The sequence below is a fragment of the Drechmeria coniospora genome, chromosome 03 (assembly GCF_001625195.1).
Source record: "Drechmeria coniospora strain ARSEF 6962 chromosome 03, whole genome shotgun sequence".
Classification (NCBI taxonomy): domain Eukaryota; kingdom Fungi; phylum Ascomycota; class Sordariomycetes; order Hypocreales; family Ophiocordycipitaceae; genus Drechmeria; species Drechmeria coniospora.
In genome coordinates, this window is record NC_054391.1 from 7,134,659 (window position 1) to 7,151,004 (window position 16,346).

At 53.6% G+C, this 16,346-nt stretch overlaps 4 protein-coding genes across 4 annotated transcripts; 2 read left to right on the forward strand and 2 right to left on the reverse strand.

Moving 5' to 3' along the window:
* Positions 1 to 842: 842 nt before the first annotated feature.
* Positions 843 to 1,859, reverse strand: DCS_07718 (uncharacterized protein; the record flags this gene model as incomplete). The annotated part of the gene is made up of 1 exon (XM_040805002.1): positions 843 to 1,859. The coding sequence occupies one exon, from the start codon at positions 1,857 to 1,859 to the stop codon at positions 843 to 845; it is 1,017 nt and encodes a 338-aa protein (XP_040655106.1).
* A 2,765-nt stretch (positions 1,860 to 4,624) lies between these two features.
* On the reverse strand, positions 4,625 to 5,670 carry DCS_07719 (uncharacterized protein; the record flags this gene model as incomplete). The annotated part of the gene is made up of 5 exons (XM_040805003.1): positions 4,625 to 4,699; positions 4,757 to 4,776; positions 4,858 to 5,028; positions 5,089 to 5,517; positions 5,580 to 5,670. 5 exons carry the CDS (start codon positions 5,668 to 5,670, stop codon positions 4,625 to 4,627), a joined length of 786 nt encoding a protein of 261 aa, XP_040655107.1.
* A 2,407-nt stretch (positions 5,671 to 8,077) lies between these two features.
* On the forward strand, positions 8,078 to 10,257 carry DCS_07720 (uncharacterized protein; the record flags this gene model as incomplete). The annotated part of the gene is made up of 2 exons (XM_040805004.1): positions 8,078 to 8,477; positions 8,546 to 10,257. 2 exons carry the CDS (start codon positions 8,078 to 8,080, stop codon positions 10,255 to 10,257), a joined length of 2,112 nt encoding a protein of 703 aa, XP_040655108.1.
* Positions 10,258 to 13,030: 2,773 nt separating this feature from the next.
* On the forward strand, positions 13,031 to 15,492 carry DCS_07721 (uncharacterized protein; the record flags this gene model as incomplete). Its single annotated transcript, XM_040805005.1, has 2 exons — positions 13,031 to 13,629; positions 13,683 to 15,492. 2 exons carry the CDS (start codon positions 13,031 to 13,033, stop codon positions 15,490 to 15,492), a joined length of 2,409 nt encoding a protein of 802 aa, XP_040655109.1.
* Positions 15,493 to 16,346: the final 854 nt, after the last annotated feature.

Here is a 16,346-nt window from a genome sequence, read left to right on the forward strand (position 1 = left end):
CTGCAGTCGGTGTTTTGACAAACAGGCTCCTTGCCAAGTTATCGAGAGAATCAATTGTTGCACTGTTTGTTCTTCTCTTGGTCCATCTTATAGTAGTTCCCGCGATCCTATGTCCTCTCGTGCATTTCCCCGATAGTAGAAGTACGAGCATGATGCTAATCGATTACATATAGTCAATCGGATTACCAAGGAACTTCATTGTCTCAAGTACGAGGAAGAGTTGGCCGAAGAGCTTATTCTAGAGCGGCAGCAACAGCAAGAGGAACAGCTGCATTAACAAGAGAAGCAGCTTCGCCAATCCTAGCGTAATATAGACAAGGCTTTCAACCGTTTATCGCATTTGCGAAAGATAAAGCGTCAATTAAGAGAGCGTAGTATTGAAATAGCTTGCTGCCATTTTTGTTTTGCAAATTTGGAAGAGATAGAAGAAGCTGATCGGAGAGAAGAAGAAAATCGTCAAAAAGGGTTGGAAAATGTACAGCGGCAAGAGGCGAAAGTAATTGCCCAAGTGCAATCCTCTTGTTCGTTGGATGTTATCGATTGGATAAGTTTTGCCTCTGATCCTTCTTTGTCGGAGATTCTTCGTGAGGTGGCCCAAGGTCCTGTTGTTGTCAATGCGTCACATAGCGCGTCGAAATCATGAAATTAATATTTTTGATAGTAGAGGTGCACTATGAGCCAGTGTAACAAACGTCTCCGGCGAATGTTCCCACCAACGACGCCTGACCGATTAGTTTCGCCACCAGCATGCTGCTGCGGCCGGCCCATGGCTTACTGCAACCCAGGGGCTACAGGCGGCCATGGGCCGGTCCCCGCCCGCCGAGGCGTAATACCGCACGCCCTCAGGGGTAGCACAACTGCTTTGCTAGAGGACCGTAAGCGCTCTCGGAGTGTGCCATCTGCGATTGCAATTCCCGGAGGCTTGTAATGTCACAGTCGTCAAGACAGATGTCCGTCGTGTTCGCCGTCGCGTTGTCCATCACTGACACAGACATTGGGGGGCCTTGGCATGAGTCCCGGGGGCTAAAAGCCTGTAGTAAGTCCGCGAACCCTCGGTACGCAGGCGCATTGAAGACCTTCGTATCGCCAACCCAGACCGTCACCTGGCTAATCTCAGCGCGAAGCTCATCTGCCACGGCGTTGTCGGACCGCCTTCGGCGCCGGGGCGGCGCAGGAGGTCCCGCGCGCCCGTCACCGTTGGTGGCGGGGGGACTGGCGGCAGAACAGACGGCCGCCTCGGCAAGCTCACAAAGGGTGGCCACCCTGCGGGCGGGACGGGGTAGACCTTCTGCCCATTCTGAGACTGTGACCCAGGGAAGTAGGCTAATTCGTTCGGGCAATGTTTGCACATAACTCCGCGTGTATTGGTCGCCGTCGAGGGTTATTTCATACGCACGGGATCGGTCCTCCTGAGCCAGGTTGCCGTCTGGCAAGACCTCCGGCGAGTAACGGATACCCGCCACGGCCGACTGGTACTCGTCCCATGCTACAGTGCCTTCTGCCACGGGACGTTCGGGGACCCATGGGTCGCCTTCCACGCGCGGCGTTGAGTCCCAGATGCGAATGTGACGTAATTGCTGGCGGCGCCCCCCAGCCATTGTACCGATCAGACTCGGCATAACCCTGCGGTACGTCTGCTCGTAGGAGCGGACCCTGGCCTGATATGCTTCCAATTCACGCTGCCTCTCCATAATATCCGCAAAGATTTGCTGCATGCGGAGTTCTTGAGCGGTAGGAAGCCGCGGGGCCTCGGGGAGCTGTGCAAGCTCCAGGCCGCCAGGTAATGGGTCCGCTCGTCCAGGGAAACTCATGCAGCCGCCTGCGAGCACCGATGGTACCAGTAACAAGAGAGCGTACATTGCTACGTTGATTAGCCCTGCGTCCAGGTGCTGTTGTGTGAAAAATAATGAGTGTGTTGACAGTTGGTCTTGTTCTTTTGCCTTGGAATAATAGACTATCCTGGTTTAAGAAATGTCGTCCTTATATATATGTTAGTTCGCCTTAGTTAATGGCCCCGGCGGAGCTGTCGTAGAAGTGATGCGATCTGAACAATGGAGCGGAAACGTGCAATTCGATCGAGTGTGCAGTTGGTAGATGAAATCGGTTGCGTGCCTGGCCATTAAATACATGGTCGCGTCGGATAATTAGGTTGCCATTCAACAATGCAACAAAGGTCGAACCATGCTATATGCACTTTGCCTCACATCGCATAACGTACCGCCCCACCTCGATTATTGGTGGAGCCGTCGTAGAGACGACATTCAGATGAAGCTGTTTTTTTTGTTGTAACCTGTTGCTGAAGTCCGATGGTTGCATAATGCTTAGTCCTTTTGCGTAATGCTTAGTCCTGGTGGTGCTGCTGTAATAGCGCGCGGCAATTAGATATGTTCGTAAAAGGCTCCCAGGTGTTTTCCTCCAGTCCGTATCCTTTCCACTTTACAAGGTATCCTTGATGTTGACCTCGTCTTCTTGTGTCTAGGATCTGTTCGACTTCGTATTCCTGTTCCAGTTCGGTTTCAATTCCACACTATCCTATTGCAGCTACTACTGGTAGTAGCAACAATAGTATAGTAATACTTCCTATTTGGGTAGTCTTGCTAGTATCAATACTAGTATTATATCAATTACTATTACTCTTTCCCTAATTAACCAGGGTTTTTAACAAGGACTTTAATTATCTACTTAAACAGCTTATAGAATGGTATCTTACTAAAGACTCTCAGCTATTTATGCAGTATAATAAGTATCAATTCATACTAGTTACACTGTAGTAATACACTAAAATAAAAGTAGTGTGGTGAATACAAGGTTAGCTATATTGGACTACGATAGTCTTATTATACGAGTCTACGGAGTAATGATAAGTCTATTTTGCAAGTCTATTTGGATTAAGCACACAGTCTCTAATATGTAAACTAGAATATTACGATATACCCTACCTTACCCGACCAAGACAGGGAGGTAGAGTAACCAATCATTCAATTCATACATACGTATCTCCAATCTGTTCGACGGTAACAGAAGTTATTGTATTTTTATCCCAAACTTCTGACACCGACATCCAAACACCGAGAGCATTTTGCAATACACGTCATCAATGCGGACTAGTATACTCGGTAGATTCAATGCAAAATATAGCCATATAAATAATACTTGCTTGCAAAACGTACACAGAATAAAACACAAAACTCGAAACAAAAACGCAAAACAGAGCAAGGCGCGAATTGTTGGCCCAAGCACAAGGACGAGTTCAACGTACACCCAAGGTAAACGAGGCCCTCCCCGAGAAGCGGCATCTGGTCGGCGCCGGGAACACGCGCTCCCTACCTGTTCATCGCTGGGCATCTGTCGTGTGCTTGTGGGCTGTTGTGCACGATACGATACGAATACTTACAGTACGTCTACGGAGCAGAGCTCGCCGAGTTGGTCGAAGCGGCACGTGAGTGCTACATGTACTTTTTTTGCTTCTGAACCGGTCAATTCCCTTCATCATTCGTTTCGTCTTCCGTCTTTCTCACGGCGAGTCAACTGGGTCACTGATTCCTTGGCCAAGTTGTGCCATTGTAATTCTTGATTGAGGACGCCATGCATCTGCAATCTCTGCTCGCCCGAACGATTCGCAGAGTCTGCCCATGTTGGCTGCTCGGCCTCTCGTTGAACCTGCCAGTAATCGATCCAGGATCCACCATATTTGTCAATTGAACTGAGTGGCATGTGTCCAGACGCATGAACGTGTTGCGCTGTCAGCAATGTGCAAAGCTATTCATCAGACAGGAACATCTTCACGTCGTTTCCTGCCAGCAACGCCAGATACACGCTTTCATCCACGCCCTTGTTCCCCACTGGATGTCCTATTACCCAAAAGATAAAGTAGTGGCAGTAGTAGTAGAAGAAGAAAAGGAACACAATAAAGGAACCCATTTATCCATTCATCGGCACATTCTTGTTGTGCGCGTCACGATCGGCGGCAACAGGGATGGGAACTTTGCCGTCCCCTTTCTTTGCCTCAACTCGATGGCCCCATGCCATGCGCTCTCGACTTCCACTAATATGGCGTTGAGAGTATTGTCCAACGCACCCATGTGCTCTCGTATTCCACATATATGGTGCCGAGAGCATTGTCCGGCGTACCCATGTGCTCCCTTCGCCCACTGATATGGTGTTGAGAGCATTGTCCAATGCACCTATGTGCTCTCATCTTCCACTGATATGGTGTTGAGAGTATTGTCCGTCGCATCTCTGTGCTCTCGTCTTCCACTGATATGGTACCGAGAGCATTGTTAGACGCACCGATGTGCTCTCTTCGTCCACTGATATGGTGTTGAGAGCATTGTCCAATGCACCTATGTGCTCTCATCTTCCACTGATATGGTGTCGAGAGTATTGTCCATCGTATTTCCACTGATATGGTGTCGAGAGTATTGTCCATCGTATCTCTGTGCTCTCGTCTTCCACTGATATGGTGTCGAGAGTATCGTCCATCGCATCTCTGTACTCTCGTCTTCCACTGATATGGTGTCGTGAGTGTTGTCCAACGCACCTCGGTGCTTCCGTCGTTTACTGATAGAGTGTCGAGCGCATTGTCCATCGCATCTATTCCCAGATCCAACCTATGTCCTTCAATCTAGCCTGCATTCATGTTAATCCTGTGCGGATTGGTCAGGTGGCTGGCTGAAGTCAATGCGCTTACGTCGTTCAACTAGGCAGCCGCATCAGTATACCATTGCAGAGGAAGCCATTGATGAAGTAAACTTACTGATTTTATCTTCTCCGAAGCTACTCAACGTCGTTAGCGCCGCCATGCTTTCCCTTACCTTTTGTGGGATGGGACGGGAGTGGCTGGCCAGGAAAACGTACCTTCAGGCTCCAAGTCAACTTCTGCATGCCAGCCCTCCTCCTTCAATTCTCCTTCCATGGTAATGGCGTAGCCTGACTCTCCGTTTTCGCAGTACTCATGATTCTTGTCGGCTTGTACCGTTTGGGTGAATACCATGGGGCTGCCTTTCAGCCTCATCTCGAAGACGAGGGCTAGAGTACCATCGGGCTTAGTTGATGTCTGATCTCTGCTGATGGCGAGCTGTTACTTACCAGGGATGGGGAATTGGGCAACGGCCAGGGGTTGTGCTATTTTGAACTTGGAAAGCCTGGCCAGAGGAGCGTTATACTGCTCGCCAAATGTTTTTCTGATATCAATTGTGACTAGATTGTCATAGTTCGGGCTGGGTGCGTCGAACAGTTGGGTAAGCGCGTCATTGTCGTTGACGTTTTTCTTGTCCCCAAAGTAGATGTAAGGAGTGCTCCAAGCGGTTTGGTGACCAACCTCTGGTACTTCGACGTGTACTTTGAGTTCGTAGAAACGATTCTCCCGCGGCCATCCGCTCCGCGCGACGACACAGCGCAATGCAGCCAAATCGAAATAGCATCGGAGGCTACGCTGAAGAGCCCACTCATCAACCATGCGGTCCAGAATGGTCGTTCCCTTCACCTGCTGGCTGTGTTCCAGTTGCTTCGGAGTCACTGCGGGAGGCAGCGAGTGAGCACGCTTCTTTCCCCAGCCATTTTGTATTAATGCCTCCTACCTGGTTTGATTTCTACTCCATATGGCTGATAAGTCGATGGGGCGGCACGGGCGCCCATGGCGAGGGCGAGAAGGAGAGCGAAGAGTTGCATCTTGTCGTGTTGCTCAACCCACTCTTGGGTGGTCGATTCGAACTTGTGACGGCTGCAGAAACAAGATGCTGGGGAGACAAAGCCGGGACAGGAAGAAAATGGATAAAAGGGCAAAATGTGGAGGAAGTGATAAGCCTCTTTCGACCGTCCGATGCATGATCCTCGTCGAGGCAGGACCGACTAGCAAGCATTGCGTGCACTATATCCATCCATCTTGCTGGGTAAGTAGCTAGTACAGTAGGCCTCAGGCGAGGTGAAGATCGATAGGGCCTTGGGGCACTGTGCTAGGCTCCGTGCTACTTACTTAGTCGGCACTGCAGTTGGCCAAACAGGCCTGGGCTAGCGCCGAGTAGTGGCCTTTGCGAGTACGCCCATGTGCAAGTAATGCGCTGTTAGTGTCCGTTCAAGTTAGTGCGCAGCGCACGTACGCAGTATTACTTGCATGTTTTCTGATCCTTAGGCCTCTTGCTGTCATCCGGGTGGATCGAATCGCGGTTTACTTCATGCAACGGTCCTACAGTATACGGTCAACGTACCAGTCGATCTAAACAAAGCGACGAGCTGAACGGAAAATGAGAGCGCCCAGCCGATGGCGATGCAGTTCGCCGACGCTCTCTTGGATTTGCTCCTCGCCGCCCCACAGCGTGGACGAAGGCAGGTCACCTGGCAGGTGTCCAAACGCATACTGCTCACGTACAATTACGTGTCAACAGCATCACCAAGTAATAATGCCAGCGCATCTGACGTAGGCGGACTTGTCACGTAATTGTTGGAGGAAATGAGCGCTCGCGCGTGAACGCTGCACAGAACATGTATGCTTGGCGACATACGCATAGGGAAGTACGGCATGCGCTGCTCAGTCGAAGAAAGCACCGAGGTTCCCAGCACGAATTGAGCCCCTACTGAGGAGCACGTACGGAGTAGGTGTATAGACTAATCACGGCACAGGTACAAACGCGGAATGCAAATGCAAATGCAAACACGGAAACAATCACGAACTGGAACATTTGCCCACTCTGTCTGCAAGTGCAAGTACGTTGAAGGATAACTGTAGGGAATTGCGAAGTGAGGTCGCAGTTGGCTTCCCCAACTACCTGGTTCCAGGCACACCAAAGGGCTGACTGCGCGGGGAGGACGAACGGCATCAGTAGCCGTGCTTTGGTACCAAGCACCCGGTATCTTGTGCAAGTATTTGGTAATATGGAGTCCAGCAGTGTAGTAATAAGTACGGAGTATATGTGCATGTAGTAAGTACCGTACCTTTGCAGTGTACTTATGTAGCTGTAAGTACTAACTTACTTATACTTAAGTACAGTACTCTGTACAACTACTCCGTAGTACACGTGCTTATTAGCAGGCGTCTCCACAGCCTAAAAATCGCGTGATGCTGATCGATTTCGAAAACTAACATAATCTGCGAGTAATGCAATGCTCCGAAGGACGAGACTCGGGCGCACTGCTGGGCGTGAAAAGGGACGCGTAGCCAATCACGATACACGGCGCAGTTCCAGACCTTCTTGGTCGTTAGTGCCTACGGAGTACTGTGCTTTAAGTACTTGTAGGTGTACATCTAGGGGTAGGCGTTATTACATACTGTACGGGCGGGTATTGTAAGTAATAGTTCCTGTGCTTACACCGTACTGTACAGTAGTTGTACAGTACGTGCTTGTTGTGAGCGGAAATCATTTGTGCTGTAGTTGTAGTTGCCCTCTGTACTTCATACCTGGACTGCAGCAAGCAAGCACCTGTGCGCTAACAATACTAACTGCCTACACAGTACTACTATACAGTACCAGCATACTACTAGGTAGGTAGCTTTACTTACATGCACTTGGTACCAAGTACAAGCACTTGTAAACATCGGTCCAGTAATTACTCCCGAAAGTACATGTACTTACTACCTACGGTCTCTGAACATGCAGCAAAGAGCCGAACAAGAGCATCGAGTACTGATGTGACCCTTAGTCCATCCCGATGCTGATAGCAACTCTATTCAGAGTACTGTACGGAGCACGGAGTAATAGCTGTTCCGTAATTAGATGTACTTTAGTAATTACAGTACTTGTACTCCGTACTCCGTACTTACTGTAAGTACAGTAAGTACTTACTCTGTGCTCGGTACTCCGTATCTGGTATTCCGTACTTACAGAGTAGTAAGTACCTAATATTGTGCCCCACGTATTATACTATCCTTGCACTTTTGCGCGATGTACTCGACGCCTCTCATCCTCCAACGAGCATTCTACGCTGTCGCACTTTCGTCCAGGAAAAGATTTCATGTGAAATTCTTTCCCCGTCACTGCCACGCGACAGACTTTCTAAAGCTGAGCTCCACTCTGGACCTCGCCTTGAACCCTTGAGCTCTGCCCTCCTTCCGTAATCTGCGGCCTCCGCCGTAGGTTGCGCCATGGTTAACGACTTTGCGCGCCGCGGCCACGAGAGCCACCGACGCGGTTCGGTTTCAACACGGGGCTGGCAGAGAGGTCCAGCCGGATATCGAGACGGAGATCGAGACGGAGACTGGGACAGAGCCCGCAACCGGGATTGGGAGTGGGACAGGGAGAGAGAAGGGGATTGGGAGCGAGAAAGAGATTGGGAGCGAGAAAGAGGGCGAGAGAGAGGGCGTGATAGAGAGCGAGAACAAGGTCTGCCGTTACTGAATCGCGCTGCTGCATTGTCGGCACATACTGATGGCCAAACAGGGTATCCTCTCGCCGACCGTTACCGAGACAACAGCCGTCGTCGTCCTGACAAGCTCAACATATCTCTTGCTCCCGCATCAAGCCCTATCCTGTCGTCCCCATCACGTAATCAGGCAAATCCTTCCGATCGAGGCAAGTTCGCGAATTCACTGCCAAATCTGCCATAATAACAGGTCCTGCAGCCCCCAACAAGGCCCACCCCGTTTCTGGCCTGCCGAAGCCGTCGAAGTCTCCGAAGCTGCCCAAGTCGCCATCCGGCCCGCCGATGGATCCTATCGCCGAAGCCGAGATCAAGCGGGTGACGCAGCTCCTATGTGACCGAACTTTTTGGTTCATGCAAAGAGAGCAGGTCACCAAGAGGTGGAAAAAGTTGCAGGAAGATGCCGACCGCTGCAAGAAAAGCATGTCCGACTTTGGAAGCGCCTACGAGGTCCTCGTGCGGCAGAGGGACATGGCGGAGGAGGAGAAGAATAAATGCTGCGCGCGGATCGAGGCTTGCGACAAGAAGCTACAAGCAGCAGTTCATCACGCTTGGAGAAAGAGCCGTGGAAGCCTGGACGATCGTGAAGCCGTCCAGCCTAGACCGCATGCTACCCTCAAGGAGACGGATCCTGCCGACATCGAATCGCGCATTTCGGTGGTCAGAGACTCCCTCTGGCGGTCGTGTGTCGATCAGATCGATGCCAAGTTCGCCGAGGCCGTCGGCCCATCCAAGGCTATGCCCGTGCCCCAAGTCGCGGGGATCAATCAGCAGCTTTCCAGCCTACGAGCCGAGCTTGCCGCTCAGAAAATCCGAAACGAAATTCTGGAGAAGAAGCTCGAGGAGCTGAGTGGCAGGTTCGATTCGACACAGGTACAACGCAAGCGACGGCACCCAGAGGAGTCGCCGATGACGGGGTCCATGGGGTCGATCGATACGGACGGCCGGCTCGCCAAGCTGGAAGAGGTGACTTCTCGCCTCGTGAGCCGTCCCGACCTGCTCGTCGCCTTGCGGGACTTTGACGCCGTCGTCTCCGAAGACGATTCATTGCAGCACGAAGCGGCTGGCGTGAAGACAAGACAGAGGCTATCGTCCCTTGCGAAAATCGTCGACCGGCTTCAGTCTAGTCTCGAGAGCGACGACGAGAACAGCGCACCGCTACGTGTGCAGAACATGATGAGACGCATCGATGCGCACGTGCGGGACATGCAGCAGCAAGCGGACCGGCATATGCAGGCCACCTCGGCCATCGAGGCCTTGCAGGAATCCGTCGCACAGCTGTCGGCCGATGGCTCGACCGCGCGCAAGCCGGGGCAGCAGACGGCATCCGCGCCCGCATCCGCCACGGCGCCGTCGGACGAACACATCCGTCGGGTGACGCAGTCGGTCCTCGGCGATATCCCCAAGAAAATTGGTCTCTTTCTCGACAAGGAGAGGCACGCAAGAGAGGAGGTGGCGGCGATGGCGAAGAGAAGCCAGGCGGACGTGTCGGCCATTCAGGGGAACCTAGCCGCACTCTGGAAGGACGTCACCGGTTCCGGCAAAGAGCACGACGAGGAGATTTCTCGACAGAAGAGCGAGCTGAACGCACAACTCCAACGCATCGACGGGGTCGAGTCCGACCTACGAGCGACAAAAGTCGAAACGACGAGCAACGTCGACGAGCTCACGCTCAAGGTCCACAGCGTTGCGTCGTGGCAGCACAACTTCACGACGAAAGTGCTCTACAAGGACATTGTCGATCACATCAACACGACGATGCCAAACGGGATAATCGGCCAAATCAACGGCATGGTGACCAAGTTAGAGAACTTGGAAACCCAGCTCAAGGATTTCGACATGGGCCCTCTGAAGAGACGAAAGATCAACCACGACAGCCCCGTCGTGGCCAACGGCCATCCGTAAAGCCAGTCGTCTTTGGCAAGCCAAACGAAATGATTTCGGCTTCGGGACTGGATGAAAGGTGGCCGCGCAGCCGTTTGCCGAGAAACGTAACCATGACGATTCCAGGGCACTCGAGCTTGCTTGGGACCGGGAAACGACGATGAATGTTACATTTTTCTCGCAGCGGGCATGGAAGGATGCCGATGTGTACACCTATCCCGGTGCAATGCCAAGTCAGAGGCTCAGAGGCTCATCCTGGCGATGGCTGCTTCTTGGGCCCGCGTGACTGGTGAGCGAGGAACGGGACGGCGATATGGCTTGGGATATGATATGGGACCATGCATCACTAGCCACTGGGAGGACGCAGGGAAGATTACCTCGGTCCGTACGTGGGCGAGGAAGCAGTCACGATGAGCTGCGAGAGCTAGCATTAGGCACTGTTCCCCGGAAGCGGCCACTCAGAAGAACTGGGCAGGGCGCAATAGGAAAGCACGGATTCGAAAAGAGCACGGAGTCGAGGAGAGCACTAGCATGGAGTCGAGGACAGCATGGAGTCGAGGCTCCAGTGTCGCATAGGACGATGGCAGGTATTCATCATAGACAAATGGAGACGCCCTCAGCAACGGCGGCAGCCGAGGCCGTTCTTCGTCGAGTGCGTATGACGCGAATATACGGGAAATTTGTCCGATACAAAGGGCATAAGGCGGGTGTGCGAAGTATATTTGGAGTGGATCATGGGCGAAGCCGTGCTGGGACCGAGGGCGGGATATGTTTGACGCACGTACAAGTACTTGTAGTCCTTCCACACACGCGTGCCTTGCCTGTACAACGGAGTAAGTATGTACGCAAGTAATCGCAGCAACATGTACATGTACTTAAGTGACGAGTTCATGTACTTACTGTAGTTGTGCATGCGCCCTTACGCGTGTCTCGTTAGCGGTACTAGGCTGCAAAGCACTACACCTGACATACTTACCTAGGTGTATACTTGCCGTTGCTAGTACCAGAATACAGACCACCAGTTCTCAGTACATGCAGATACTTACTCCGTAGGTACCTAGGTAGTAGTATGTGGGTTCCTGTACCTATTCCTAATGACACGGATATTATTTAGGCACCAAGTAATACTGTAGTCATCAACCTTGGGTGGCAATTGGCCTACAGGTACTCCGTATGTGTGCCATGCTTGTAGCCGCGCTTCTCGGTCCCAAATTCGCATGACTGGTTCACTTACAAGAGTGTTGCCGTGCCTATTCCTTGCTCCCAACGTCAGGCCCAGCCAGCACTAGAATCAGCGGCTATGGGGGCCCAGGACCGCCCCATGCGGGAAGCGGTTCGCTGGGGTTCCCGACTCGGCGACGGCTCGCACGAATACAGATGGGTGCAGCAGGGTACTAGTCAGCAGGTACATGGGGGATACGTGTCCACCGATAGCGAGGTACACAGAGACGTTACACAAGTTACGGAGTACTCCGTACGTGCGACAGGAATCTGCTTGCCGCCGCAGTGACTAGTACACGTATGTACCTAACTAGCATGGAGAACCCAGCTCACAAGTCACTCTGTGGGTCTCAGAGCCGCCTGTTGGCGCGATGCGAATCGAGCACCTGCCTACTCCGTACTCCGTACCTACGGACAGTATCCACTGGTACATTGTACCATGCTAATATTCACTCCGCTCCGAACTACAGTACTTGCAGTACAACAAGTACTTGGTACAGTACTTACTGTACATGCATGTGCTCCGTACTTACTTACTGTACAGTACTTGCACCTACAATACACACTACGGGTACATACAGTACTTACGCGAGTACGGAGTACAGCACTGCAGTAATAATATGTGCTTGCTGCACTCCCAAGGTGCCCTCCTACCACGCATGTCTTGTACATGTACTGTACACCTGCAGTACGGATGCTTTACAAGTCATCCACCATCAACCACCACCACAACTCGAGCGCCGTGGCATTTTCCCCACCGCATCCTCTCCAACTGGTATTCGTACCGACCCCAACTTCTGCACCCGCTCACTCATTCCCCTCCTCTCACGGTGCTCATGCAACGCCGAGTAAATTGCATCCGCCACCGTCACGGCAACAGCAACGGCAGCGGCAATCCGTCCGCAACAGCCACGGCCTCGACCCCTTCGTCTCCTTGCTCTGCTTTGCTGCGGCCCGAGAGGTGACGAGAGCTTCGCCACGGCTCGCTCGATCGCGAGACCCAGACTCTCTTCTAACCCGTCCCGTCGCCCGAAGCATCTCCCGCTTTCGAATAAAATCATTTCCGAGCGTCAAGCACCGCCGCCCATTGTTGCCTGCCGACGACAAAGAGGCACACCTTCGGCACCGCTTTGTTTCTGCCCGGCTCATCCCTTTCTCGCTCACTCGACAGCGTCTCGCCGCGACCCGATGCCTTGTTAGCACCTGCGTTGGTGCGTCTTTGCGGCTCCCGTTTCCTCACCGCATCTCTCTCTCCTCTCTCTCCTGATGCCTGGATGCTCGTACCGTACGTGAGCTACCGAGCACGCGACGCCCACCCGAATTCGACGACCGCCTTGACCTGCCGAAGAGCAACACGCACGACGCACGAAACGCACTTTTTCACACGCGGTTGTCAGCTGCACCACGTCTCCTCCGCGCTCCACCCGCTCCTCTCGCGTCAAGCTCATAGCAATTCCGCTCGAACCCCGAAGCTCGATACATAACGCCGAACTTGGACGCCGACTGCTCTTGCGCGCGCTCGGCCGCCAACCGTCGTGTTCCTGCCTTCCGGCATGGTCCGGCCCTTCGAACCATGGATGCTGCGGCCAAGACAGTCGAGTCGCTGTCCCAGCATGTTCTGCCAGAGAAACCTCATCACCTCTCGTACAACCCGCACTGGCGATTCCGTCCGCGCCACCAGGACGCTGCGCACGAAGCCATCAAGAGTTCGCGCTTCGAGGAATGGCACAATACCCGCCTGCAGTATATGACACTCGTGTCCCAAGCCGACCGCGGCACGCTGCTCACCCGATCCTACTACGACATGCGAGAGGAGCCGCCCAAGCCCGTCCCTCGCGAGGTCGCCGCCCTGGCCAGGTCCGGTGTGGAGAAGAAGAAGCTGTCGCTGAGCGACTACAAGAATAAAAAGACGGCCCTCCCCTCCTCTTCCTCCCCGCCAGATCATTCTGCTGCTAGGAAGTCGGAGACCGAACGGACTGCCAGCACCCCGGCTGCGGCAACACCGGATAGAGCCAACATGGCGACTGCAGCCAATGCGGAGCAGAAGTCCTCACGTGGTTTGGGGGCTCCTTCCCTCGAGGCCAAAGCACGCGACCTTCGTGATGCGCACGGAGCACACGCACCGGCCGATGGGAAGCAACGGCCACCTCGTGAAGTCGCTGTGGACCAAAGGTTCGAACGCCGCACGGCCATCTAGAATGATTGAACTTGCTAACCATGCCTAGATTGCCGCCGAAACCGCCCGCGTTACCGCCCAAGTCCTCCTCGCCAGTGGCCAAGAAGCGCTTGGCCGACAATGAAGAGGAAGTCCGACCGCAGAAACGTTCCAAGCCCGACGAGAGACGACCGATGGATGAAAGGCTGCAGCATCATGACGACACGCAACGTCGCAAAGATCGACTCCAACCTAACGCGCGCGATGCGTCTCAACAGAAAGATGACAAGTCCCCCGCGTCGAACTCCTTGACGAGTGGAAAGGCCACCCTCAAAGGCACCGTCAACTCCAGCCGAAACCTCTCACCCGCAGCGCGCCAACGAGACGAATCGGTCAACGGGGCTCATGCAAACCCGGGAGCGGGCAGCCGGGACACGCCGACGAAGCCAGACGCCGTCAAATCATCCGTGCCCCCGTTGCTGTCGCCCTTGCACTTGAGCTTTGACAGCCAGTACAGGAATCGCGCAGGTGAAGAAACGAGAAAGGAGCGGCGGAAGAAGTATGACTTTGTCGATGGCTCATCGGCCGTTTCCAAGACCAAGAAACCGGATGGAGCATCTGGAAGTAAGAATGCCCGATCGTCCATGATACTGCCACCGTTGCTCTCCCCCACATTGCCGCCTGTCGTGGAGGCGGAACTTCGGAAAAGGAAGAAGGGATCGTCCGATTCGACCGATGACAGGGCAAAGAACCACATGGGCGCGTATGAGGCTGAGAGGAGACCGACGGCCGACAAGGGGGATGACGAGTCCTCGAAGCTGGGTCATCGCAGGCGATTGATCGTGACACTCTCCATACCAAAGCCACTGCGACACTCGCTCAGAAAAATACTGGCCGTGCCGACAAGTCGAAAGGATGGGCAAAAACGGCAGCGTGAAACTAGCGACGAGACGTTGCCCCCGGCAAGAAAACGCACCGTCGCCGCGGCCGAGTCCGTGCCCGAGTCCGTCGCCGCGAAGAGGCCGCGAACATCGGATAGCTCGCGTCTCACGGCTGCGCCGTCGACGCCGTCCAGGAAGTCGACAAACATGTCTCGCGTTGGCTCGGAAAACTCGTTGGCGCAAACGCCCAGCGATGCGATCAACGCGACGCCGAAGACCTCGGCATCTGCAGACCGAAAGTCGAATGGGCCGGAGTCGTCGGGCTGGAAGCAGCATCCCCGAGATATCGCGACGTTGCAGGAGAAAGCCGACCGGTTGCAGAGGAAGGCAAAGGATCTGAAGCACAACGCAGATCTCGTCATGAGGAGTCACCGCGAAAGCACGACGAGCGCCAAGGGCAAAGCTGCCGACTCCTCCAAGGCGAAGCTGGGATACGTGCTCAGTCTGGAGGGCATTTTGGCCTTCTCCATGGCCTTCCAGGCCACCAACCTGAAATGCCGTTTGCAGAGCAAAAAGCCCGATCACACGGGCTGGAGCAGCATGCTGCCTCTCCTAGAGTTTCTGCAGAACGAGATGCGGAGGGACGAGCTGATGAGCACGCAGCCACCGTTTATGCTCCTGCTGCTCATCCACGCCGTTTGCCTAGACGAGTTGCTCAAGTGCTACGCGAACATGGACAATGCGTCCAAGCACACCAACATTGACGATTTGCTCGTGCGCGAGCGAAAGAGAGCGCGGCTGTGGCCCATGATACGGGAGCTGAACGCCAACACGGAGAACCCCGAGTTGCGCGTGGAGCTGTCGCCGTGGTACACCATCGACGAGGTGACCAAGGTGGCCTTTAACATATTGAAGAAATGGTGCGCCGAGGAGAATGTGGAGTGGACTCAGGAGCCAGTCATAAAGCAATCTTGGCCAATCCAGCCTGGAAGCATCTAAATGGTGCCCCAACGGGATGGCGGGATCCTGCACACCTGTTGCCGGCACATCAGGCCGCCGCTGCAACGCAACCGCATTTGATGGCTGCGGCCAAAGCTGGGTCAGCTACGCAACATGAACGGACAGGGTGAGGGAGGGAGAAGAATGGCTGGGTGGGGAGGACGACATGCCATTGTCATATCATGGCACAGCTGGCCACGGTCCGCATCGCCTGTCGTCCGGAAGCATCAAATCGAGCACGTTAGGTTCATTGTTACAAGTAACCCTGCAGGCCAGGCTTGCGGAATATGAGTTAAGGCGGCCACGAAAGCTACTGCCTCCCGCAGGCAACTGCTCGGCATCCTAATACTCACCCATACTCTCGCACACGGCACCCATACCCTTACCCTCACGACCCCCTAACTCACTCCAACTCGCTGGGTGTGGGCATCAATATCTGGGCCTAGAATGCGTGCGTGAGGGGTGGGAACATGTCTAGGATGATTACCGGAAGCGACTTCATATGTCGATGGAAACCTTTTCTTTACGTTTTAACGTTGCACTGTTCATTTGCGATGATATCCCATCCCTCGGCTGACCAACCATGCCGGCCGAGTAGGGCAAACTTTTCACTTCTTTCTTTCTGGATTGTTTTATATTTGCAACAGTCCATCCCGCCACTTCCCTAGCTGTCTTTGCATCCATGCGGCCCAGGTGCGGAGGAAACCATGGACATAACCAGATAGATAAGAGACTTGCAATATTCAAAAGTCCATAGCGATGACACCCTTCCACTCAAATCAGGCCACATAATAGCTCGTGATGAGCAGTTTAGTGCACGAACCTGGTTGCACGGGGTCCGGGAGCAAATCATG